The sequence below is a fragment of the Lepidochelys kempii genome, chromosome 4, assembly GCF_965140265.1.
Source record: "Lepidochelys kempii isolate rLepKem1 chromosome 4, rLepKem1.hap2, whole genome shotgun sequence".
NCBI lineage: Eukaryota > Metazoa > Chordata > Testudines > Cheloniidae > Lepidochelys > Lepidochelys kempii.
The window spans coordinates 55,372,717-55,400,641 of NC_133259.1; the positions used below are offsets into that span (position 1 = coordinate 55,372,717).

Sequence of the window (27,925 nt, forward strand, 5' to 3'; positions counted from 1 at the left end):
GTTTGTTTACTTGCCACGTCCGTAGGTTCGGCCAATCACAGCTCCCACTGGCTGCGGTTCGTTGCTCCAGGCCAATGGGGGCTTCGGGAAGCGGCGGACAGTACGTCCCTCGGCCTGCGCCACTTCCCGCAGCCCCCATTGGCCGGGCATAGCGAACTGCGGCCAGTGGGAGCCGCAATCGGCCGAACCTGCGGACGCGGCAGGTAAACAAACCGGTCAGGCCCACCAGGGGCTTTCCCTGCACAAGCAGCGTCCCAAGTTTGGGAAACACTGATCTAGGTAATAAAATGTTTTGAGCGTTTCACATTATTTCTAGGATCTTATCAAATGTATTCTGTAAGATTAAAAACATATATATTGGCACAAGTTGAGAACAATATGTACAAGATTAAGCATTTGACAAGACACTAATCGTTTATCAGAGAAGCCAGAGCTGGAAAAGACATTAGAGATTGTTGCAGCATAGTTCCCTGTAATATATTCAAGTGCTTTGCTTTACTTCATTCGTTGACCTTAGATGTCAGGTAAGGTGAACAGGGAAAGTTACCGATACAGAACATAGCAATTCCCAACCAAATCAGTAGCCAAGAATGATTTTATCTATATAACAATTTATTTTCAGCTTTGGCTCACCACTTTGGTGCAAACTCCTCTCCATGGGTCAACAAGCCAAAAACACACATGCACCAGCATCAAAATGTATCGCCCTTTCAGTCTGCATGGCTATCACTGGCTCAGAGACGTACTCAGCTCTATTTGGTGCATATGTAACCCACACACCTTCTGGGTGTAGTGTTCTGCCCCCTCTAGTGGCACCGAGACCAGAGAGAGAGAGAAAAAATGAGTCTGCTCTACAGCATTAGCTAAGAGCCCGTTGGCTTTTAGCTCATGCGGTAGAGGCTCATGCACTAAGCTCCAGAGGTCCCCAATTCCATCCTGCCCACTGACGACCAGGGTCTGTGGGCGTTACACATACACAAAAATAAACCTATTTACATTGTCAAAATATAGATGTACAAGATGGTTTCCATAGGGGAAATAAATCATGAGTTGTTTAAATGGTGACTTATCCCATTCTCCATTGCAGCCATCTATTAGCAGCTCATTGTTAAGTGGTAATATTTTGACTTTAAATATAAAATACTCTTTCCTGTGTCACCCTCAACAATTCAAATACACTCCTATAATTTTACTTGAAATCTGATCAGTTACAACTCATTTATATATTGCAATTCTAGTGGTAAAAATGAGCCAGTAGGTCAAGGGCATATGGACAAACATGTAACACCACATTTAATAAATTTACTTAGGGTGTCTTTACCGCAGAGTTACCTCAGGATATTTCTTGGATATTATCCCTGTGTCTACTTCTGTTCACACACAAAACCCCCTCACCCAAGTTTACTGGTGCTTTCAACCCAGACCAGCTGGCCTAACTGGGGCTACAGCCAAGAGCTCAGGTGCCACTTTCACTCAGACTGGTAACCTGTTCACTTTGCAGTGAGAATGCAGCTAAATCACTTGAGTGCGGACAGTCCTCCAACACCTTTCCTACAATTCCCTCCTAGAAGGACAGACAAGTTCTTCTATAATTCACTGCAGCACAAGGAAACATGAGATATACCCCCAGAAGTCCTAATGATGCACGTGGGTGAGTGCAGCCCCAGTGAGCACACTAACTCAGGTACGGCTCTGCAGAGTGGCTATTCACACCCAGCACAGGCTAATCTGGGTGCTCATACTCAGATAACTATCACCCAACCTAACGGAAATGAATAAATACCCTTAGAGACAAGCCAGATTTTTGGCTCTGCATCAGCTGCTCTACAGGTTTTCTGTTTGTTTGTTTTTAGGATGTAAGACAGTGAAGAAATCATTACCTCCAGATTGTTGAAATCCACTGTCATGGCCTGAAAGGGTTCTGTCAGTGGCATATAACCCCCAGGAACTCTACTGAGTTTTTCTGTGGTGTAAGGTTCAATAGTTTCCTCTGAGTTCACAGAAGCACGTGTTGGACTACAGAACTCCACTGTTTCTGCCAAATGCACACAGGCAACTTCTTGTACTCCCACCCTAGGGGGGGAGCAGGGAGGAAGAAAACCACAAACAAGCCTAAATCAGATGAATCAAAGCTTAAACACAGTCCTTCCCCTTGAACACTGAACATATTGAGTGCGTAGTGTGATAACAGACATTGTTGGTAGCTGTTCCTGGAATATTAAACATACATCTCTTTCAGGAGTTAAATACAGACCTAAAAGTTAATCAGTACCAGCTCAGTCACTCAACCATACAGAAATTCTGTTCATACTTTGCACAGCTGCTTAAGTTGGTGGTCTCATTTAACTACACACACAATAATACATACAAATATTTGTGTTAAGTGAATGGAAAATAAAAAATATTTCCTTTTTGTTTAAATTGATCACATTTCTTTTCCTAAATCGGTCAAATGTGAGCTCCAAATCCTGTCAAAGTATAAACACACCTGTGATGTCTGCGTATCTCTTTGCATTCCACTGCCATCCCAAATACAATAGCACCTGCAGGAATAACTTGACCATAGTCTTCTGTACCAATGTCTTGATTTTTAGGCTGTGAAAATGTAAATAAATAAGATGGCACAATGAGATGAAGACCTATTTCTACTGGTACTGCTGAGTTTAAGTTTTTTATTTCTCTGTCATTCATTATTATCTCAAAAACTTTAATAAATATTCTCAAGACTAATGACGTTTTTAATTTATTTTTGTAATTGCAGTCAATTCAATTTTTTGTGCAAATGTAGTGAATTAAATTATTCCTTTTTCTTGAAAAAACAGCCAATTGTATACTATATATACACTGAAGGATGAAAAGTCTAGAAGTTGTAGTTATTTTCCCAATTTTTTCATTTCCCAAAGCCTTTCAAATGCTCTTTTGATATTGTTGCATCCACAGTGACCTTTTCTTTGCATACACTTTGATCACAACAAATTGATTAAAGGGTCACTCACTAGGAGGTAGTATTTTTTGTTTTTTCCTAATGTATCTGCCTGACAAATATCCCATTTTCATTTCCAGGCTTAACTGTAAAGTAATATTTTTCCATAACTCCTTATTTCTCAATAATGCCAATCTGTATTATATATGAATTCTGATAGTTTCTAATAAGTCATGCTCTCCAATGTGATTTTATCAGTCTATCCCCTGTTTATTTTGCTACTTCCCAGTAATTAATTTGATAGCTTCAATATATATTTTAAAAATACTTTACTTTTACCACCTATCTTTCAGCATTGGTTGTTTCTCTTGTATCAACTGCATACTTTTTCTCAAATATTTCTTTTCCATACTTAGATTCAGAGATATTTAGGTCAGAAGGGACCATTATGATCATCTAGTCTGACCTGCACAACGCAGGCCACAGAATTTCACCCACCACTCCTGCGAAAAACCTCTCACCTGTGTCTGAGCTACTGAAGTCCTCAAATCGTGGTCTAAAGACTTCAAGATGCAGAGAATCCTCCAGCAAGTGACCCGTGCCCCATGCTACAGAGGAAGGCGAAAAACCTCCAGGGCCTCTTCCAATCTGCCCTGGAGGAAAATTCCTTCCTGACCCCAAACATGGCGATCAGCTAAACCCTGAGCATATGGGCAAGATTCACCAGCCAGACACTATAGAAAATTCTTTCCTGGGTAACTCAGATCCCACCCCATCTAATATCCCATCACAGGCCATTGGGCCTATTTACCATGAATATTTAATTACCAAAACCATGTTATCCCATCATACCATCTCCTCCATAAACTTATCGAGTTTAATCTTGAAGCCAGATAGGTCTTTTCCCCCCACTGCTTCCCTTGGAAGGCTATTCCAAAACTTCACTCCTCTGATGGTTAGAAACTTCATCTAATTTCAAGTCTAAACTTCCTGATGGCCAGTTTATATCCATTTGTTCTTGTGTCCACATTGGTACTGAGCTTAAATAATTCCTCTCCCTCTCCGGTATTTATCCCTCTGATATATTTATAGAGAGCAATCATATCTCCCCTCATCCTTCTTTTGGTTACGCTAAACAAGCCAAGCTCCTTGAGTCTCCTTTCACAGGATAAGTTTTCCATTCTTCAGATCATCCTAGTAGCCCTTCTCTGTACCTGTTCCAGTTTGAATTCATCCTTCTTAAACACGGGAGACAAGAACTGCACACAGTATTCCAGGTGAGGTCTCACCAGTGCCTTGTATAACGGTACTAAAACCTCCTTATCCCTACTGGAAATACCTCTCCTGATGCATCCCAAGACCGCATTAGCTTTTTTCACGGCCATATCACATTGGCAGCTCATAGTCATCCTATGATCAACCAATACTCCAAGGTCCTTCTCCTCCTCCGTTACTTCTAATTGATGCGTCCCTAGTTTATAACTAAAATTCCTGTTATTAATCCCTAAATGCATGACCTTACACTTCTCACTATTAAATTTCATCCTATTACTATTACTCCAGTTTACAAGGTCATCCAGATCCTCCTGTAGGATATCCCTGTCCTTCTCTAAATTGGCAATACCTCCCAGCTTTGTATCATCCGCAAACTTTATTAGCACACTCCCACTTTTTGTGCCAAGGTCAGTAATAAAAAGATTAAATAAGATTGGTCCCAAAACCGATCCTTGAGGAACTCCACTGGTAACCTCCCTCCAGCCTGACAGTTCACCTTTCAGTAGGACCCGTTGTAGTCTCAGCTTTAACCAATTCCTTATCCAACTTTCAATTTTCCTATTGATCCCCATCTTATCCAATTTAACTAATAATTCCCCATGTGGCATGGTATCAAACGCCTTACTGAAATCTAGCTAAATAAGATCCAATGCGTTTCCTTTGTCTAAAAAAATCTGTTAGTTTCTCAAAGAAGGAGATCAGGTTGGTTTGGCACGATCTACCTTTTGTAAAACCATGTTGTATTTTGTCCCATTTACCATTTACCTCTATGTCCTTAACTACCTTCTCCTTCAAAATTTTTTCCAAGATCTTGCATACTACAGATGCCAAACTAACAGGCCTATAGTTAACCGGGTCACTTTTTTTCCCTTTCTTAAAAGTAGGAACTATGTTAGCAATTCTCCAATCATACGGTACAACCCCTGAGTTTACAGATTCATTAAAAATTCTTGCTAATGGGCTTGCAATTTCATGTGCCAATTCCTTTAATATTCTTGGATGAAGATTATCTGGGCCCCCCGATTTAGTCCCATTAAGCTGTTTGAGTTTCGCTTCTACCTCAGATATGGTGATGTCTACCTCCATATCCTCATTCCCATTTGTCATGCTACCATTATCCCTAAGATCCTCTTTAATCTTATTAACGACTGAGGCAAAGTATTTGTTTAGATATCGGGCCATGCCTAGATTATCCTTGACCTCCACTCCATCCTCAGTGTTTAGCTGTCCCACTTCTTTCTTTCTTTGTTTTCTTCTTATTTATATGGCTATAGAACCTTTTACTATTGCTTTTAATTCCCTTTGCAAGGTCCAACTCTACTTGACTTTTAGCCTGTCTCACTTTATCCCTACATGTTCTGACCTCAATAAGGTAGCTTTCCTTGCTGATCCCTCCCTTCTTCCACTCCCTGTATGCTTTCTGCTTTTTCTTAATCACCTCTCTTCGATGCTTGCTCATCCAGCTTGGTCTACAACTCCTGCCTATGACTTTTTTCCCCTTTCTTGGGATGCAGGCTTCCGATAGCTTCTGCAGCTTTGTTTTAAAATAATCCCAGGCCTCCTCTACTTTTAGATCCATAAATTCTTCAGTCCAATCCACTTCCCTAACTAATTTCCTTAATTTTTGAAAGTCAGCCCTTTTGAAATCAAAAACCCTAGTTGCAGATTTTTGTTAATCCTTCTGTTCAGTTTGAACTGAATTAGCTCATGATCACTTGAGCCAAGATTATCCCCTACAACCATTTCTTCTGTGAGGTCCTCACTACTCAACAAAACCAAATCTAAAATGGCATCCCCTCTAGTCGGTTCAGCAACTGCTTGATGAAGGAATCCATCAGCTATCACATCTAGGAAAATCTGAGCCCTCTTATTATTACTAGCACTTGTCCTCCAGTCTGTATCTGGGAAGTTAAAGTCTCCCATGATCACACAGTTTCCATTAGTATTTACTTTATTAAAAATATTAAAATGGGCTCTATCCATATCCAAATTAGATCCCGGCGGTCTATAGCACACCCCAAGCACTATCCCAGGGGAGGCTCTAATAGTTTTCTTCCCCAATGTAATTTTTGCCCAGATGGACTCTGTCATATCCATTCCATCGCTTCTTATTTCTTTACATTCTACTTCATCATTGATATACATGCTACTCCACCACCTTTACCGTTATTTCTGTCTTTCCTAAACAGCCCATACCCTTCAATACCTGTAGTCCAGTCATGACGACTATTCCACCATGTTTCTCTTATCCCTATAATATCTGGTTTCACTTCCTGCACCAGTAGCTCTAGTTCCTCCATTTTGTTACCTAGGCTCCTCGCATTGGTGTACAAACATCTTAATTTTTGCTGTTTGGCCTCACTTACTTATCTTGTTCTAATCAAGTCTTTGTATTTTAGATATAGGTTGGCTTTCTCTTTATTGTCTTTTTTCTCTCTTCACTGTCTCAACATAAACAAGCTGCTGATCAATAAATATAAACTCACCAAATGAAAACACAGACATGGCAGAAAGAGGGTGAATCGAAAGAAGTAACCTCATAAATAATTCTTATGTTTCAGTACATCTAAAACTACCCTCTCATGGAGCTACACATAAGCTTTCAATTATTTACACACCAGTTGTGTGTGACAGTTCATTGTATTTTCTTGTGTAATTTTAAACCCTGTATTTGATCCTAACTTGAAGGAATACAAGTTAGCTAAAAACATGCATAATGAATAGATCAAACTATTCCTGTTTCATAATACTAGAGGTCATCAATTTCAGTCTAATACAGCAGATAAAAAACCCTTCACCTAGATGGTGATTTTAAGGTAATCTTCTTTTTGTTTGGGAGGAAAACGTGAAAGAAGGAACTAGATCCTGTAACTTTTCACAAACTGCATCCCTTTATTTCATGAGACCTAAACAGAAGTTTATCAGACACAGATAATAAAAAGTAGAGGTGTTTTTGTTTTTTTGGGGGGGAGGGAGGAGTTACATTTACATAGTCTTAAAGGCAAGATGCATCTAGCAACTTCCCCCTTCCTACACCCCCATCCCCCAAAAAAGATGCAGTGGCATCTTCCAGCTTTTCAAATTAATCACCAAGGAATTATTAAATATAAAATAAGGGTGAAATGGAAGATTTAACAGATTGGTAACAGAATGCCCTCTAGTGTTAGAAGCAGATGCATACTAGTTTTTATTAATTGCATATGAGGTGATTTTGGTTTCAGTCACAGTGAACAGGTTTCAGAGTAGCAGCCGTGTTAGTCTGTATTTGCAAAAAGAAAAGGAGTACCAGTGGCACCTTAGAGACTAGAAGCCTTTTCTTTCTAGGCTGCTGTTTCAAATCCAGCCTAGATCTCTACTGACTGCATGGCCTTCTGACAGCTGTTTTGTGTCTTAATATTAAATTAATAGATTTCAGTCTGGTTTGCAATAGACAAGTGTCCACAACACAAAAGTCATCATAATCGGCATCACTGATAGACACAGAGGTCAAGGACTGAAGAGCCATAAAGACTGAATTACCCTCCTTACACTGCTCCTGCCAGGTTAGTGTTGAAAAACATTGATAAGGCAGTGTCATTCACAAGGCGCATTGTCACAGCTTGTCTACTCACATATAACAGGCACGATACAGTACTTCTGCCAACAAGGCTGTCAAATCTCACTTTCACAAGCACTAATGTAACTCAAATTTAGAAATAAAGCATCAATTGTTTAAGCATTAGAAAGAGTGGAACATTCATAATAAGGATGTGTTATGTATGTATGTTTCAATGTGGTTCTGATTTATAAGTATCTGAATATATCACCTACCTTTGGTTGTAAAAGCAAATGCTCCCAAGCATGTATCAAACTCTCCACAATCCCTTCTCCAAACAAACCTGCATCTACCGTTTCTGTGACAACCAGGGAAACCCTATGAAAAATTGTTTTTAAGAAAAGGTAGTTACAGTTATGAGATGGTAATGGGCATTACAAATTTCTGCTAGAAGTCACACCTTTTAAAATAAAATACAAATGTAAACTGAATCTAGAGGCAGCAAATGTTGATAAAAAGCTGTGCTACTAAAGTATTAATTCATGTAAGTGAAAAGCAAAACACATCCAGCAGAGGGACATATTTTAAGTTGTTGTTATAACAAGTTATTTAAACAATGAGCATAAACAATGAGCAAAAATTTTCCATGAAACTTTCCAGACAATGCTTAGGAATCATTAGGTATGGGAAGAACCCAAGACAAACATAAAAATAAATAGGACCTTTCAAACAGACTTGAAATATGGCAGATCATATCCCAGAACACAAGCTTACATGTAAAATAAATTCAACAGTGATTAGCACTTGAAGGAGATTCCATAAAATTTTTGCTCTATCATCAGCTTGTTATGTATTAAGTTAAAGCATGCAAACAGTGCAATTTTATAGTTATACTTTAAATACAACTTCTAAGCAGGACATGAAAGAGATTAGTGCGCACATATTACCTTTAAATTAGTAATCTGAGACTAAAAACTAAGGCACCTATATTAATCTTGGATTAATCTTAAATCTCAATACTACCAACAGCAGCAGGGCTGAAATGACGAATAAGCATCACTAAAATAGTGCTGAGTCTATACCAGCAACCCTTTAATAGATTTCTGAGGTTTAAACTTACAGCTCCCCAGAAGCATCCCATTTGAAAACAACTCTTAACCAGATGTGCTGAAAACTAAAATGCTAAGTCAAACTGTGGTTTGCCAACTGCAACAGTTACATTGTGCTTTCTGGGATGCTGAGTGGACTCAGTAGCCTAATCAACAAAGCTTTTTAAATACATTATAATTTGGTTAAAGTGATACTATTATTTAACCCATAACTGTACAAAAGGACATACTAGCAATAAAGATGAGAGGACAATTTTAAAGAAAATAAATAAATACACCTTTCAAAGCAAAAACAGAAAATAAAGCTGAAAACATACTGATGCTACATGAATACATTTAAGTGTGAATAAAAACAAGATAAAATTACCAAAATTAGAAATCTTATGAACTGAACAAAAAGATGCTGATGTCCTTTTCTGAAAGCTACCAGAGAACCTGAACTTGCTAAGGATGAAATCATTGTGCCAGCTGTCAGCAACCAGTGTGAGGTGCTTCGCAGAGGAATGGGGGGTGGGAGAAATGTGTCAGAACTAGAATCCACTTGGAGCAGTTGTCACATGGCCCTGCAGATAATTACTTCAGCCCAGTGTCTAAAGCAGCCCTCTGTGCTGCTTAAACTTCTCCAACGTCGGGGTGGAGGATCTGCACAAGGGCAATTCCCCACCAACCTCCTAGAGGCCACCAAGTAAGAAATGTCCACCTCATGTGCGGATACCCTTAAATCTTGTCTCACTCCTGAATACAACAGATTTCCTTTGAGTAGTGAAGTTAAAATCCTTTGTTTATGGCATCTCAGACCTACCACAGAAATCAGCGAGATCTTCCAAACTTGACATTATAATTAATTGCAGAATTAAGTACAAGATGTACTGGAGCAAATTACACATGTAAACATATTTGGTAATTAGAAAATATGGCTAAAAAGTTATTAAAAATGTGAAAAAAACAATTTGTATTTAAGCATGGTAAACTTGAAAGTTTTCTTAAGTATAAAAGTCTCTCAAAAGAAACAAAGATGTCAAACTTCTAGGATGCAAGTCCACCAATTGCCATTGTGTCCAATGGCAATCCAATGGCTAGAATCTAAAGCTAGACAAATTCCAATTGGAAATAAGGCCTAAATTTTTAACAGTGAGGATAATTAACAATTGGAACAGCCTACCAAGAGTTGTGGTAGATTTTCAATCACTTGCTAATTTTAAAGCAAGATTGTATGTTGGTTTTTTAAAAGATATTCTCTAGTTCAAAAGGAATTATATTGGAGAAGTTCTATGGGCTGTGGTATACAGGAAGTCAGACTGGATGATCACAGTGGTCCCTTCTGGCTTTGGAATCCATTAATCACATTAAGATTACTCTAGCAGTGAACTATATATATTTTGAGAAACACCAACTGAATAATCATTTTGAAGATACAAAGCTAAATTTTTAAAACACAAATTACTCTGAAGTCTTCGGTTTAACCTGGTATGGTAATTTATCTTCTCACTGCACCTAAAAAAAATATGTGATAGATTTTAAACTTAGTAGACAACTGAACCTTTCGAAATCATAGATATTCATCCCATATTTATACTGGACTTGGTTCCATCTTTTCCTTTTGCTTTATCCCCCTAAACTTATTTTTAGGATCAAGCCATTAGAAAGTGATCCAAAGAGGTGAAGAGTCAATTGATGTAGCACTTTGCAGAATCTAGAATTAGCTTTTTTTCCCCCTTGACTAAGTAGTTAAGCTTTTGTAAAATCTCTAGGACAATAATTTCTTGGAACTGTGGACTTGAAACGCCTACTGTTTGTAGATGTCTATATTGGAACTAATCTGAAAGATAATGATGTAAAATTATTCTCCTGTTACCTTTAGGATGTAAAGAACCTGTCATTAAATAATGGTCTGACATTGTTGCAAATGAATGGACCTAGAGAGCTAACCAGACTTACCAGTCCTGACAGCACACACACAAAAGATACTGCCAAAAAATGTCCAAGAACAGGAGGAGAAAAACCCCTAACTGACAACCAGACACTGACCTAACTGACTGTATTATTGTTCTATTTTTTTCCTCTTTTTGTCTCCTTTCAGGTTTGTCTGTCCCAAATGCTTTACCTGGTAGGTAAATGGTTTGAATGAATGAAGTTTACTCTAATGAACAGTTAAACATTACTTGCGATATAGTTAAATACGGCCTTCTATGACAGAGAAATATTAATCTAACAGACAAATTGTGTGAGAATTTTTAAATACCATCTCAATAAACAATTAGTTTCTATTTTCTAGTGAGTATGTTACATTGTGCAGTTTTTCTCCACTTGCATAAACAAAACTGAATTAAAAAGATATCACAGTAGGCTATTTTAAGCTACCTTTCAGGTATGTGCTTTGGAATTTCTATATCAAGAGACTTCATATGGAGAAGTTTGATTTCTCCTTCCATATTATTTGCTGCTACCACATCACAAGCAAGTTCATACATGGTCTTCGACAACTCACAGGCATAGACACAAGGTGCTCCAGCCTTCTTGGCAAACATACTGCAAAATAACAGAAATCACCATAGGAATTAGTTTATTCTTGTCAAAGTTTCAATTAGAAATTATTAAAGGTAAGAAAAGTCTGAATTTTGTTTTAAGTATATTTACATTTACTGTAGCATTTATTTCATATTCTTAATACTAGTACCTGATATCAGTACTAATACAAACTATAGCACTTGGGTGGATATCAGATTTTCCCAGTATACACTGTATTATCAGCAGTATAGTTTGTCCAGAACTACTACAAAGATAATATGTCTGACATGAAGGCAGTAATTCATACACTATAAAACCAGAGGGACCACTGTGATCATCTAGTCTGACCTCATGTATAAGGCCACAGGACTTCCCTGAACTAATTCCTGTTTGAACTAGAGCATATCTTTTAGGAAAAACATCCAGTCTTGATTTAAAAATTGCGAGTGATGGAGAATCCACCAGAGTCCTTGATAAGATGTTTCATTGGTTAATTATGCTCATTGTTAAAAATTTGCACCTTACATCCAGTTTGAATTTGTCTAGCTTCAGCTTCCAGCCATTGAATCTTACTAAACCTTTATCTGTTACATAGAAGAGCCCATTATCAACTTTTTCTTCCTCACATAGGTACTTATGTACTGTGACCAAATCACTCCTTAACCATCTTTCTGTTAAGACTCCAGGAGCCCAATTTGTTTAGTTTATCTCTACAAGGTATGTTTTCCAATTCAACATTGTCACTGAATGAACATATATTAAATTAGCATATGGATACCAGACATACCATTAGTGAAGCAGTTCTAGGTACTCACTTCACAATAACAACTTTAGTTATGTCTTTCCTTCATTAAGCTTTGTTTTAATATATGAAAATTAATTTTCAGGTTTTTTTACAGAAGATAATTTAAATGTACATGACAATGACTGCTAAAAAGAAAGTATATTTATATTAATATAGTTTACATTAAACATGCATTTTATGACAAACCTCAGTATTCCTGTTCCTGCTCCAATATCTAGAACAGTTCTGCAACCAGAGTGGACCACCTTCTGAATTGCTTTCTGGTAAATCAGATTCCTGTTGGTGTCATTAAGCATGATAAAGTGCCAACGTTCTACCAGCCAGTTTGCAACACGGTAAAAATTCTCCTTTGCATCAGCAAAGTCAGGGTTTAGCTTCAGTGCTTTGTGGAAATATCCAGCTGCTTCATCTCTAAAGCCCATTCTAATAGTAAAAATGACAAATAAATAATAAGCAGGAAGTATGCAGTTGGTTGCCAGATATCTGAAACCTGAAGATTAGGGGGGGAAAAAATCACATTTTTAGACATTCATTACTGAATTGTTAAGTAGTGTTGTTTTTAATAACTGTTATAGTCACAATTTGAAAGCTATTTTGCTTTAAGGGCTATGTCTTTATATATGAGAGAGAGGTACACCTTGGACAAACGATAAAAAAAAGTGAGCTCTAAATAATTTAAGAGGGTTGAAAATAATAATTTTTCATTTACAAGACTGTTTCAGAGAAAGATCCCTTTACAAAATAATGTTTTCACTAGAAAACCAAGCAATGTACTTGGCTAAAATTGAGTTATGAAACACTACTGCACAAAGTCCCTATGTTTTTACATTTTAAGGATATAAACTTAAGTTCCTTAACCAGTGATATGGTAGTTCTGTGTCAAAAAGGATGAAGTTATCTTTACAAAGTAAGATTTATGGTACTACCCTCAGTGATTTAAAATGCAAAAATACATAAAATGTATCATTTATTGTACTCTACTTCTACCTCTCTATTTCATCCATGACTTTGCCGCAGTAAAACAATTGGCGTCTTATAAGGATTATTTGCACGATAAAAACAGCAACGGTGAATCAGAAATGCAAGCCAGAATGGAGACATGTCAAAACTCCAAAAATCAAAGCAAAGTAAGATTTTACCCAATTCAGGTGTAATGTATGACATCACAGCTCATATCAAATTGTCACAGCTTGAGTTACCAGTGTTTCCATTAGATCACAATTTTAAGAAGATTATAATTACCATAAAATATTGCTCTGGGCTGAAATTCTCAATCCGGGAACAATTAAAAATTGAACATTTTTAAAGTTTAAAAAAAATGCAAGGAAAATATAGTCAGAAGGGGTTTTTTGCTCTTTATTTAGAAAAAAGAGAATCAAAGCGGACCACTCTAATAGAAGGGATCTGGATTTCTAGTTAGGAATTAAGGTTTCAAGGCCAGGTCCTATTCTAACATACCACGCTGGCAGGAACTTGAAGCACTGTGGGGGCAGCATGTGCAGCACCTTTTAGGGACTGCACAGCGAAGGGAAATGCCTTATATTGTTAAACAAAGACTAAGGCTCAAACCAATCAAGAAGAGGGAATTTACAGGGTATTCATATTCTGAACCAGCCCTCTTTTATCTGAACTGGTTGTAATGTGGGATCTTTAGGAGGAACAGAACAGAGTAGAGGTAGAGGATCTTCATAACACCTACAGAAACGTGGAACATAACCACTTACAAAAATTAAATTACCCAAAACTACAGCCTTCACACTGGCTTTCAAACATTCTGGTCTAATTTTTTATTAAATAACTACTGCGTGAGCTGGTAAATGACATTTAAAAGGCAGTATTTTTTTATTATTATTTTTAAAGACCAAATGCATTTCTTAGGATTGAATAGTATGTTTAAGCAGTGGCTACTGCACATATATTTATATTGATTTAACAGATTTGAAATTCAGTATTACATACTTAACATTGTGCCCAGGCTCAAAGATACCCCTATTCAGCAAAGCTGAATCAGATCCTTATATGTTTATTACTAATTAATAATAAATAGAAAAGGAGTACTTGTGGCACCTTAGAGACTAACAAATTTATTCGAGCATAAGCTTATGCTCAAATAAATTTGTTTGTCTCTAAGGTGCCACAAGTACTCCTTTTCTTTTTGAGAATACAGACTAAGCTGGCTGCTCCTCTGAAACCTAATAATAAATAGTGCATCTAAAAAAAAAATTGAATATAGATTACTACCAACCTGAAGAGATGTTCCCCCATACTATTACATATTATTTCATCATTAGGAAACAGTTCCAGGGCCTGCTCATAGCAGTTAAATAAATCTTGAATCCGTGCAAGAGAAGCTAGCTCTTCAGCCCATTTGAAGAGGGTAAACTGGAAAGTTTCCTGAAAAGTGACGCAAACATTGCTAAATCAGTAATATGCATATCAAAAGCGGTGAATTGAAGACACTGGAAACTTCAGAGGAGGTAGTATGAAATTAGTCTTGAAATGAACATGAGCACAGTTATTTCCTTAACAGCACATAATGCTGGGAGGCTCACTTAGGTTCTCCAGTGAGGTAGTCTCTTCCTAGTCGTCCAGCTACCCTTACCACTAATCAGCGCACAGCGTAACATGTTACAGAGCTGTATGTAGAAAGTTTGTGCAGTGCAAGCCAGTTGTAATAGAACCTCATTTTTACAAAATCCTAAATTCACTCAGCTTTTAAGATTAAATGAATCAAATCCTATCCCTCAAGCACAAACAGCTCTCGTTAACCAAATTATGGGGTCATCCATAACACTGCTATGTTTCTCTTTAATTCTCCTGTCCATTCTTCAAAATAAGTTACATACAAAATAAAAGCAACATCTGTTCATTAGAAAGTTCTTAAGAGTGAAAAAAATATAATTGAGTTTGGACTGTCTAAAATAATTCAAAAAGCACTCACCCTGACATCACTTTTTAGCTCAGATGCTAGGTTTAGTACCAGGAGATAGTGGGCATATGCAGTTCCAAAATCCTGATTTTCCAGACAATGCTGAGCACTCTGTAAAGATCTGGAAACCAGCTCACGTCTGCCAGCTTCCTGACCACCTGGGTGGCCACGATGAGATTTGGCATTAGAGTTGGGCATTTTGAAGAAAATTAACTGTGCATTCCCATAAACAAAAATAAAGGAAAAAAAAAATCTTATCCTAGAGTAATTGTAACTAGCAAATAAAAGTAACAGTAAAATATTTTAAAATTCTAGTATGCAGTGAAGGCCCCCCCCCCCCCCCCGGTCCTACAAAGAGTTGCAGATGTGCTTAACTTTACACATTCTGAGTAGTTCCACTGTTAAACGTGTAAAAACCTTTACAAGGCCTAAAACTGCACAACTTTTTCTGCTAAACTTTTGAAAACCTTTTAGCATGTCTCTGGAGGATCAACTTGTTTTTATAAACTCATATATACACACAGAATTTCATGCTTAACTACCCACAAAAATTACAATTAAACTTTTTCAGTAATACAGCTGGCATAATATATACTCAGAAAAAATAGTCTCCATAAAGTGATACTAAGGAGGACAATCTACTTTGTAGTTAACATCTAAGAGCAACAAGTTATGACAACTTTTTCCAAAACAATAAAATGTTAAAATATCATAGGAATTTGTGTATAATCTTATACCACATTTTGTGAAATAGTGTCCCCTGTAATTTTAAATGCTTACTTCCATATATAGGTCCTGGTCCTGCCTTCAGGATTTTCAGACTATATCCCAGGACTGAAAGATAATACAGAAAGCAAGTTCTCAGCAGAGATGTTCTCAAGATGTATTACACCACAAAGAAATAACAGTAATCCACATGAAAGTTCATCAACTATTCTTCAGTTATGTAATTCCATCTACCTATGTAAGATGAGTATGACACAGATATGACATGATACAGTTATCTGAAGAGATGGCTTAACTAAGGGGAAAACAGAACTGTAAGAGAAAAGTTCAGATGATGGATATACCAATACCAATATAAACATCTGCTGATCAGCTCTTTGGGGGGGGGAATATTGTTCCTATTGGAGGAAATGAGTGCCAGACACAGGAAAAGCTGCAACAGCAACATGTTGACATCCATGCACTTTGTGCAGAAGCATTTTCACATGTATCTGGCTGGTGGGATTTCCTTTCTGCCAAACCCTGAGGGAAAACAATTTGCCTTAGTACCTGTTTGTTCTATTTTACGTCTGCTTGGCACCCACGCTACAGGGATCCTCCAACTACTTGTACTGCCTACATTAAATGGGCACAGTGGCCACTTCCTTTTATTTTTGTATTTATTCTTTAAAAATGCCCTGAGTGCCGGGGCATACGAGACAAAGATGTACCCTCTCTGTGACAAAATGAGCATATGTACCCCCTCTGTGAAGGAATGCGGGTATACGGGGGAGCAGAAGCACTGTGAGGGAATGAGTGTGTGTGGGGGGGGTGGGGGGTAAGGGGCAGACGCACCCCGATCTGAGGAACCCGTGCCTGCGACAGGGGAGACGAGCTCCTGTCCGGGAAAAAGCAACCCAGGGCAGTGGGGATGGGTGGGGACATGGCTGAGAGCGATCCAGGAGACGGGACGAGGTGTAACACATGGCGGCGGTGGGGAGCGGGATATGAGGACTGGTCACCTCAGCGATCCTTCCGGCAGGGCCTGGCTGCTTACGGCTCGGCCCACAACACAGCTCCGGAGCCGGCGACGGACACGCCAGCCAGGGGCCGCCATTTTGGCGCCGGGCGGAGACCCTGCCTCGCAGCTACAACCACGGGGTTCGACGCCGGGTCGCCCAGGAGGCCGCACACGTCTCAGCACCGCGATCGCCCACGCGCAAAAGTGAAGCCAGTGAAGCCGCTGCGCGCGCCGCCGCTCACCCGGCCGGCGTGACGTCACTTTGCGCCACCCAACGCGATGGGCAGCCTGGAAGTTCCTGAACATGCGCGGGAGAACTGAGCATGCTCAGTAACATCTGGTGAATCCGCTGCCCTGCCTTGGGGTGGGGTGCGCTCTGCTCTTCTGGGGGTGAAGGGGGCAGTCTGTGCCGGGGGGAGTAGAGCTGGTCACCGCACGGGGTCAGACAGCCGGAGGCAGGGACAGGAGAGGGCTCAGGAGCTAGTGGGGCAGGCGGCGAGGACCTGCTAAGTTCAGGCTACAATTGATTTCAGGCGTGGGGACAATAAATTAACAAATAGGAGGGACAGAGTGAAATGACAGGGTGCAAATGAGGGATCCCCATGGGGGACATCAACTAGAGAGTCCCCAGTAGCGCCCAGTGCTCCTCAAAACCACCTAGGGAGTCAGTGGACCCCTCCCAGAGGCATGATTGGATAAACCCCTGTCCAGCTTCCTCCTCCTGGCGTGATGGAGGATATTGATGAAGGGGGCCCGCAACCCTGTGGGGCTAAGGGCAGGGCTGTCCTTACCCATACGCAAAGTAGACAGCTGAGTAGAGCACCAGGAAGTTTGGGGCACCAAATATCCTGGTGCCCTGCACAACTCCATGCTGCTCCAGGCTCTGTGCTCTGCCATGTCCATAGGCGCCACCCCTGCAGCTCTCATTGGCCGCAGTTCCAGGCCAATGGGAGCTGCACGGCTGGGGCGGGGGCAGTGTGCAGAGCCCCCTGGTTGCCCCTATGTGTAGGAGCCAGAGAGGGGACATGCTGCTGCTGCTGCTTCTGGGAGCTGCATGGAGCCACAGCACACGAAGAACAGGGCAAGACCCTGACCCCGCTCCCTGGCTGAAGTGCTGGAGCAGGGTAAGCTTCCGACCCTGCTCCCCAGCGGGAGCTGAAGGGCTGGATTAAAATGTCTGAAGGGCTGTAGTTTGCCCACCCCTGAGCCAGAACCTCAGTAGAAGGTTCTGGAGGAGCTGGAAGAGGGGCTGACACTGACACACCCTATTTAGATGTGTGCCAGGGTCTCCCTCTCACCACAAAGGGACAGGTGTTGTTAGGGGAATTTGTGAACCATGTCAGGTACATGGCTCCATGGAGCAGCTGCAGCTAATATCCCCAATGGGACATGGAACCAGAGTGGAGTACAGGCTGGTTCACCAGGGGTCCTTGGTGCTGGTGGCCACAGGTATATCCGTTTAGTGTCAGGACAGCACACGAGGGAGAGGAAAAGGATACTTGGAAGCACAAGTGTATACAGATGTTCCCTGGGTGTGATTCAGAAGTGGACCAGCTGGTTATCATGCAGCCAGCTCAGGTGGCTTGTGGGGCCAGGCCGCAGTGGCAAATTTCATAGGGCAAGGGTTGAAGGGGACCATCATCCTACAGGTCCCACTCAAGGAAAGCAAGAAAAGCGGGAGGTAAGGCTGCCCTCACCTCCTTTAACATACGACAGGGGATGCCCAGGGTGGGCCACCCCATGTGCTGGTACCCGGTAGGGTGATCCACTGGCAGTGGTTGAAACAACAGCGCGTGTGAGGCAAAGGGTCCTCCCCTTCCCTCTCCTCAGTTCATCTCAGCACCCACCTCCCAGGGTTGCGTTCTTAAAGACTCAGTGCATCCCAATGCCTAGACAAGACAGTTCTTCCCTATCTGATACAATGTTCTCAGCTGCTAAAGAAAACTTGAGTCACTGAATATTTTACATACCTGCATCCCTCCTCCAGACATTATAATTATCACACATCTTTTTAATGTTTAAAAAATCCCTTCTCAGTTTCTATGTCTGCATAAAGCTTCATGGCAGTTCACAAATTTGTCTGAACTGCAGTTCTGAATGTCTGAACTGGACTGGCTTTTCTTTTCTTTTTTGTAATCCACTGTAAATGTTGTTCCTCCCTAAATTATTTACTTTTTAAAGTGTTCTTTTTATTAATCCTAGCACTTCATCATTTATCTTCACTAACATTTTCCAGATGGATGTCATTGTGCTATTTAGTTTATATTAGCAAAGAATCGTTAAAAATATTAATAGTTGCTAGTAGCTTCAGCAATCACATCTCCCAGTGTTTCTAGTATAACACTTCCTATTTGTAGTGTGCTACTATTCTATTTTTTTTAATACACAAGTTTATTCTTTGGGATTATATGACTTCAAGGCTGACTGATTTCCTGGGTTAGTGTTTTTCAGTTTCCTTTGATCTGTCAATGGGAATTGCCTTTGTCAACTGTTATTTTGCCTCTCTATCCAGCACCCTAGTGCTTTTTCACATGTTGTTATTTGTGTGTAGAACTTGGTTCCCAAATATTATGGTTCCCAAATATTCACTAGAGGCCAGATTTTTAGAATTTGAAAGTAACTAGATGCTTTTGAAAACCCCACTATTCGCTTAACTATACTTTCTTGTATGAAATCCTTCTCAGAAGCAATTTCTACTGTAAATTTTACTAAATAGAGATATAAAAACCCCTGATAGATTGACAACTACAAGTATTCAAAAATCATGAGTTATATACCTCAAATGTATTAAATTTAAAAAAAAAACATTTGGATTCTTTTAATTTCCTTTTTTTTCTTCTGAGCCTCTGAGTGCATTAACTTCATACTTTTGCTGTTACCTCTCGCAAAGAAGCCACATACTTAAAACCGTGATACATTCCTATAACATTCAATACCATTTTGGATTTCCAGTAATATGATTCCCCCCACTTTTGTAACTGAAATCCTTACTTCTGTAAATAATCCTCAATCCTGCACGCTTTACTCTTCAGTTACTTCATTTGTTGCATAAGTAGATGTTGATGTTTCTACTGAATTGTTTATACTTCAAACTGCTTAGGGAAAAATCTCTGACTCTGGTGTATGAGTCACTCCACACACCCAAAGTGGAATGGTATGTGCAATCACTTGAAGAAAAACATAACAAAATATGACAGGTTTCAGAGTAGCAGCCGTGTCAGTCTATATCCGCAAAAAGAAAAGGAGTACTTGTGGCACCTTAGAGACTAACAAATTTATTTGAACATAAGCTTTCATGAGCTACAGCTCACTTCATCGGATGCATGCAGTGGAAAATACAGGGGGGAGATTTTATATACACAGAGAACATGAAACAATGGGTGTTACTATACACACTGTAAGGATAGTGATCAGGTAAGGTGAGTTATTACCAGCAGGAGAGAAAAAAACCCTTTTGTAGTGATAGTCAAGGTGGGCCATTTCCAGCAGTTGACAAGAACGTCTGAGGAACAGTAGAGGGGGAAATAAACATGGGGAAATAGTTTTACTTTGTGTAATGACATCCACTCCCAGTCTTTATTCAAGCCTAATTGAATGGTGTCCAGTTTGCAAATTAATTCCAATTCAGCAGTCTCTCGTTGGAGTCTGTTTTTGAAGGTTTTTTGTTGAAGAATTGCAACTTTTAGGTCTGTAATCAAGTGAACAGAGAGATTGAAGTGTTCTCCAACTGGTTTTTGAATGTTATAATTCTTGATGTCTGATTTGTGTCCATTTATTTTACGTAGAGACTGTCCAGTTTGACCAATGTACATGGCAGAGGGGCATTGCTGGCACATGATGGCATATATCACATTGGTAGATGTGCTGGTGAAGGAGCCTCTGATAGTGTGGCTGATGTGATTAGGCCCTATGATGGTGTCCCCTGAATAGATTGTGGACACAGTTGGCAACAAGCTTTGTTGCAAGGATAGGTTCCTATGTTAGTGTTTTTGTTGTGTGGTTGCTGGTGAGTATTTGCTTCAGGTTGGGGGTCTGTCTGTAAGCAAGGACTGGCCTGTCTCCCAAGATCTGTGAGCACACTTAAAAAGCGAGGATACATTTCAGTGCTGTTCTTCATTCTGACATGTGCACTGTTTCATACTGTGATTTATCCTGTTAGTTCTTTGCATTCGATGCCCAGATGGCAAAGTGCTGATCTCACCTTCTGCCTTTTGGTGACATCGCTAAAGTGCCTTGTCTCCACTGTGTTTTTACAGTGGGATAGCTAATGTAAGTTACCCAGTGCCAGAAACACACATTTTCTTAGCACTGAGGATACAGACTATAATGCTGACTGAGATGTTGGCTGAATTATTCATGGCTTGAAAACTCTGCTACTATTATTGTGTAGCTAAAACTGCTCCTTTACCACCAGAGGTATTTGCTGCTGAATGTCTGCAGCTCCCTTCCCCCATTTGCATGGTTATTATGGAAAACCAGTTAAAACATTTTAGACTAAAGGAATTAAAATCAACTTTTTCCCCTCATTCCCTTCCTTTATTAAAGGCTTGTCTGTATAATGTCACACTAAAGCAGGGGTGGCCAACCTGTGGCTCCGGAGCCACATGCGGCTCTTCAGAAGTTAATATGCAGCTCCTTGTGTAGGCACCGGCTCTGGGGCTGGAGCTACAGGTGCCAACTTTCCAATGTGCTGGGAGGTGCTCACTGCTCAACCCCTGGCTCTGCCACGGGCCCTGCCCCCACTCCTTCCCCTGAGCCTGCTGTGCCCTCGCTCCTCCCCCTCCCCCCCCAACCTCCTGCATGCCAGGAAACAGCTGATTGGGGAGGGAGGAGGAGGTGCTGATCTGTGGGTGGGAGGCGCTGGGAGCAGGAGGGGAGTTGGGGGGGGCTACTGATGTATTACTGTGGCTCTTTGGCAATGTACATTGGTAAATTCTGGCTCCTTCTGAGGCTCAGGTTGGCCACCCCAGCACTAAAGTGTGAAGTTGATGAACGTAAGGTACAGCACCTTAAACGCTTTTGTAGATGCTCATTTTCAGAACTAAAGTGGCCTTAATTCTGACAACAGCAATCAGGGCAACCACAGAAGACTGCAGCATTCCTTCCCAAAAACACTATTAATCATCAACCCTTTGACCTGTCTTGAAGTCCAAATTGTTACAGGTTGGGGTTCACTCAGCCTGGATTCTTTTGCTGCAAACAGTCCTCAGATATACTTGTGGCAAGTTCAACACCATGTGCTTTATTTATAATATGTTTTACAAGTGTTTGATGCCCACAGCATAAAGCTTCTCCCCAAACCTGTACCTGTTACCAAGGCACAGGCCAGAAGGGGAAGGAAGATACCTGCAGCTTTGCCCTTCCAGCCAGCCTTCCTCCCTCCACTGTCTCTTCCTGTCTCTCTTTGAACGGTTTCCACTTGAGGAGCTGAAACATCCAGTTAATTAGTTAATCACTTAGTACTTAAACTATTGCCTCCTCGCTTTACTCCATGTAGAAAGACTTCTAAGTGTGAGGATACAGTCTGAAAAGCAGCAACAAAAATATATTCAGCTCACTTCAAACATTGTGCTGTTTTGTCTCAGCACATGGGCAAAGCTGACCGCCTGGTCCAGAATCATCCACAAAGAGGATGTGGCAGTTATAGACATGCTCTATATTTGGTTCTGAAGCTATATAGGATATTTTCATTGTAGGCAAGTCATCTGGCAGGTCACTTCCTGTTTCCTGAGCCAATCAGAGTGCAAGGGGAGAAATGTTATAAATATATCTGCTTCAGATAGCCCTGTGGCATCAGTGGTTGTTTAATGGAAGAGCACACACGTGTGCTTGCTGATAGCAATGGTTTTGCTGACAACACTGAGAAGTGTTTTGAAAAAAAGATGATGTTCACATTCTTATGAAGATCTAAAGAAGCTAGGCACAATACGTAGTATGGCCACATTATAGAGACTCAGGGCTAGACTCACAAAGGTACTTAGGCACCCAAGTCTGGGTTTAAGTGCCCAAATCCCAGTTTTATTAGCTCCATTGCAATTCCCAAAACTCCAACCAACCCTTTTAGGCACCTAAACTCACTCAGCACCTATGTTTACAAGGTAAAACTTCCCTAGGCACCTAAATTTCTGCCTCTGAAAATGCATTACTCTAGGCATTTGGATGCCTATCTCCTGCCTAAGCCGCAGAGTGATCATGAATCAGAGAAGATAAGCGAATGAATGCCTATCTTGTGTGCAGGGCCTGCTCTGGTAGGCATGTTCAGAGTCCACCTACTGGATTGGGGTCCGTTCAAAATCTGGCTGGAGAAGGACATGGTGTCACCACCTTCCTTGTAACTTCTAGCCCAGTGATTAGCGCACTTGTTTGGTATGTGCGGAGACTGAGGATCAAATCCTCCCTCAGACAGAGAGGGAGAGAGGATTTGAACAGGGGTCTCTCACCTCCCAGATGAGTGCCATAATCACAGGGCTAAAAGGTACACCATGGGCACCACCACCTTCTCCTCTGAATGTTTTCTGTGGAGTTAGGTACTGCCTAGCTCAGTCTTGCAAGAAACAGCTTAGGTGCCTAAGACGCTTGTCAGAAGGGTTCCCATTCATGGATTGCTAGGTACAGGTAGGCACCTACCTGCAGTGGGGTCTTAGGAGATGAACTCTATGAGAGGGGCGGGTTTAGGACACACCTTTCTTGTTGGCATCTCCCATTGGTTATCTTAGGTGGCTCACAGTTTAGCAAACTGACTTGCGTGGATCATATTCTGTCCCATGCACTGTATTGGGAGCTTGGACATAAAATCCAGGCTTTGTGAATCAGTGTTGTTCCTGTGACTTTAGGCACCTGAAAGTTAGGCATTAACACTCAGTATCCCAGCACCTAAGTCCCTTTGTGAATCTAGCCCTTCGGCCTTCTCCTCACTGCTAAAAAAAGATAATTTTTTAACACCTCAGGGTAATGAAGCTGCAGGAGCTATTCTGAGGTAAAAACACAGTGAGGAAATGGTGCTTTGGTTTTTAGCAGTGGGGAAAAGCCTGAGAAAATGTCTACAAATCAGATCAGAAGGTAACCTGCTCATATTTGTGTGCCAAAGTATAGCAGTGCAAATGTTGTATTGAAAACTTGCTCAATATGTGTAAGAGTGACAATGGTGGGGAAGTCTGTATAAGGAACATGTAGATGTGTGGCGGGAGTCCAGAGTCTGGGGCTACTGGCTGCCACCCAGCCCCACAGAGTCCAGGGTCCGGGGCTGCCACTCAGCCCCACAGACTCTGGAGTCCGGGGCTGCCACCCGACCCCACGGGCAGGGTCCGGGATCCTGGGGCATATGTGGCCCACAATGATTGAGAACCACCGCTCTATGGCCTAATCTACAATGGAAAGAGACTAACAATGAAAAACAGTACCTTCAGTCAGGGTTTTACATACAGTAGTCCTGAGGTTAACTCTGTAGAAAGCTTTTCCAAATTACAATAATACCTTGTTTTATTTGTGTCCAAATTTAAAATAGAGATTTCACAATGGTAGGAAATTCTGTCTATCACAACTTGCTACTCCCTGGACCAGGAAGCGGGGATAGGTGCGAGGCAGCAAATTGTGACAGGTGAACCCCTGTCTGTCGCAATTTACTACCCCTGGACCAGAAAATGGGAGAAGGTAGAGATAGAAAATTGAGATTGATAGAGATACGTCTATCACAATTTGCTATCCCTGGACAGGAAGACAGGGAAGGGTTTAGTAGCAAATTATGACAATTCAGCAAGAGAATGCCTAGACATCAGTAACTGCTACCAGTAGCAAATGTAACATTACACTGGCCATTTGCCCTCTTTTTGTCTCACTCCCAAGTGCACTGAGTGAGAAGTGTGGCTGACTATAGACAGTGATTTACTTTTTCCTTTGAGCTTCCTTGTAGGGATTCTGTAATAATATGAGAGATTACAGCTGTGGTAGATAGAGAGAGAGCCCATTTTTATGCAGATATCTGCCCCTGTGGCCCCCACCATGGAGCCTAGACTTGTACTGTACTTCAGTAAGGTATCCAGAGCTTATATTTAACTGTTATATTACTTTTTCCTGAACACACAGTAACCAACCCCTGCTGTCCACAGCAGTTTGCTGTTCCCTCCTCTGTCTCTGCTGTCCAGAGCCCTGCCTTCCAGGATGGAAGTGGAAGATGATCTTTGGTCTCCCAGCCAAACTCCACTTTCTTATATAACAGCTGCTCCACACATAACTTTGGTCAGAGATGACAGGGGGTTTGCTATGTGAAATGGGAAAGTGCGGGGACAGCGGGGTAGTAGGAGGGTGACAAAGAGGGGGACATATTTGGGACAAAGGAGGGCTTTTTGACCAGTATGGGAAGCTTTGCCCCTCCAACTGCCCAGCCCAGGATTTTACCCCGGCCCAGAGGACAGCATATTTTGCCAGGCATGCTGCACAAACACAAATATAGGGCTAATCTTGTAAAAAAAAATCACTTTGTTAAGACGTTTAAATCACGCAAGTGGAATCACTGAAGTGAACTGGACTTCTTGCATGAGTGAAAAACAAATCACATGACAAATTCTTGGCAAGATCTGTCCGTTGATTATCGTCACTTGACTCAAAGATAGGTCCCAGTATTGCCAACTGTAACTGTTCAGAAATTCTAAATAAAAGCCCCCAAATCATAAGATTTTATTAAAACATGAGATTTTAAAAATACATTGTGGGTTACTTCTATTTATTTTGTGGGGGTTTTTAACCTTTAGGGTCCACTTGGATTACATTTTCAAGCTTTTCTTCACAACTAAGGTCCAATAACTGTTTTTATGAAAGTTGAGATTCTCAGGTATTCACATTAATCCAGAAGTTGAGGCTTTAAGAAAAATGTGAAATATTGTGAGACTCATAATAAAATCATGGGAGTTGGCAACATTGAGGTACTGTAATGTATCAATATAAGCAAACTTACTCTGATTCACAATTTTAGTAATGGATCAAATGCACACTAGAAAGGCCATGTGTATGAACAAAGTATGTTAAAAACTGCCTATCTCATAGTGGTAGATTTAATTTTTAATGCTGATCTCATCCTTTTAAGGTTATGTTCAATGAGTTCACTGTAACTATTCAGTTTACATCTTTTCCCACCCATTATAGAACTCCCCACCCCTGTTCACATCCATTTAAAGTAATCTAAGTAACCCTTAGAAGGGTTTCTGAGGCTTTCTCCATAATCTTCCACTTTCTTTCTGGTTGCTGGTTTGGTGTGGGTGTAGCTTGGTGGTGTTTAGTAGCCTGTGATGTAGAGGAGATCAAAATAGATGAGCTGGTAGTCCCTTCCGGCCTTAAACTCTGTGTCTCGACTCCTTCCCTTAAAGTCACATATCCCAACTTCCAAATATATAATCATAGCTGCACATAGGTCTCTGTCGTGGTGGTGATCAGAATACATAGTACAAGAAGAAATAGGGTGACCATATGTCCTGTTTTGGCCTTGAAAGTCCCTTTTTAAAGTCCTGTCCCAGATCAGTTGGCAAGAGCAAATGGGACAAATGCCCACTTTTGGCAAAAAAGTGGGGTGCGTAAGAACTTGCGGGTGGGCCAGTGGCAATGTCAGCCCTGTGTGTGTGTGCAGGGGGGGGAGGCAGCAACACCAGCTGTAGCCTCATGTGGCGGGGCAGGCAGGGCTCCAGGAGCAGCAACACCAGCCCCAGCCTCATGTTGGGGAGGGTGAGGGCAGGCAGGCAGGGCTCCAGCGAGCAGCAACACCAGCCTTGTTTGGGGGGGGCAGGACCCTCTGGCTAGTCCCAGGCAGTGTCCTGTTTTCCTTTTTGGAAATATGGTCAACCTAGCAAGAAATGACTTTTGAGTTACACTACTCAATAGTCCTTAATACGTCATTTAGGGTATTTGGAGAGTAAAAAATAGGAATGGTGGATTGTCAGCAGAAAACCTCAGGGTCTCTGCCCTTACTTAATAGGGGCCAGATCTTCCCCTTTTTCTGCCTGGCTGCAAATTACCATGTACCAGTAGAATGTGGTCTGGTTCCACTTTGACAAGGGGTTGGGACAGATTTTTGGGATTCTTGTGCTCATGCATCTCAGTAAACAGTGGAGGCTGAGAAGCAAGGCGAGATTGGGGCTTGTAACAATGCCCAATGGAGTCAACGGATATTGACCTCTTCCATGAGATGGTGTAAAACCTTTTGTAACCATGAGCCATGGAAATAAAGTTTATTCTCTTCCCAGTACTCCTGCGTGTCAATATTTTTTATTACAGAGGAATGTGCTGTCGATCTGCAACTATAGATCCATAAGTCGTTGTTGCTTGTGGAGAAGGTGTGCTGAGAGGCTGAAATACGAGCACTGCTGCTAATGGGAGGAAGGAAGTCTCCAGCACAACTTGCTTATTTGTGCTGATTCCAATATTTGGCCTCACAAATATAAATCTCATGTGGATGATATACCACATTAACCAATGGCCAAAAAGGACTGTGTGGAACTCCTTAGATTTTATCACTGGTGCTTCTAAGTCATCCACTAGGAGTCATTATTACACAGTGATTTTAGACTTGATCCCCTCAGCTGCTTACCTCTAACAGTACTGTTAGTATCTCACGGGGAGCAAGTTTAGGACATTTTTTTAAAATCTTCAGAAACAAGTTTCCTATTGCTTTTCTTTAATGCTGTTATCCCATTCCGTGAAACTTTGACTAAAAAACTCCCTGACCAGTTATAATTGTGCTTTCTTTCATTGTCAAAACTAGTACACCCACTGTACTAAATAAAAATATCTAGGGCAGGATACGGTTTTGAGATTAAGCAGTATTGGTAGTCAGATCTGACATATACCATATGATATGCATTTAACAGTTTGGGTTTTATAACTTTACTTGAAAGAAGAGCAGAACGACTATAAGATATTATTTTAAAAACAATGTGCTTTACAGTGCACATGTGGACAAAAGGGATGACATTACCTATTCATTAGAACAATGAAATGTTCATGGAATTGACTTTTCTCAAAAGTAATGGCCTCCTCTTGCAATGTAAATTTTATTGAGGCTTTTCTCAACATTTGTTTTCAAAGCAGCATACATTGATTTTGAGCCATGTGTTTCATTGACATTATGAT

General features: G+C 40.8%; 1 protein-coding gene across 7 annotated transcripts in view; it reads right to left on the reverse strand.

Annotated features, from left to right (window-relative positions):
- Positions 1-17,107, reverse strand: part of PRMT9 (protein arginine methyltransferase 9) — a 28,952-nt gene extending 11,845 nt beyond the window's left edge. For 3 of the 7 annotated variants that reach the window (XR_012158584.1, XR_012158588.1, XM_073341302.1), the window contains exons 1-9: positions 16,812-17,107; positions 15,865-15,918; positions 15,097-15,297; positions 14,401-14,549; positions 12,342-12,578; positions 11,204-11,371; positions 8,009-8,111; positions 2,489-2,595; positions 1,881-2,073 (exon numbers count right to left, since the gene is read on the reverse strand). Coding sequence is in view for 1 of the 7 variants with exons in the window: in XM_073341302.1 (XP_073197403.1) it covers positions 1,881-2,073; positions 2,489-2,595; positions 8,009-8,111; positions 11,204-11,371; positions 12,342-12,578; positions 14,401-14,549; positions 15,097-15,297; positions 15,865-15,870 (1,164 nt within the window). In the remaining 6 variants the exon portion in view is untranslated. Of the gene's footprint in view, positions 1-1,880; positions 2,074-2,488; positions 2,596-8,008; positions 8,112-11,203; positions 11,372-12,341; positions 12,579-14,400; positions 14,550-15,096; positions 15,307-15,863; positions 16,045-16,811 lie in introns of those variants that run through there. The other 4 variants (XR_012158586.1, XR_012158585.1, XR_012158587.1 and 1 more) reach the window with 4 other exon arrangements.
- Positions 17,108-27,925: the final 10,818 nt, after the last annotated feature.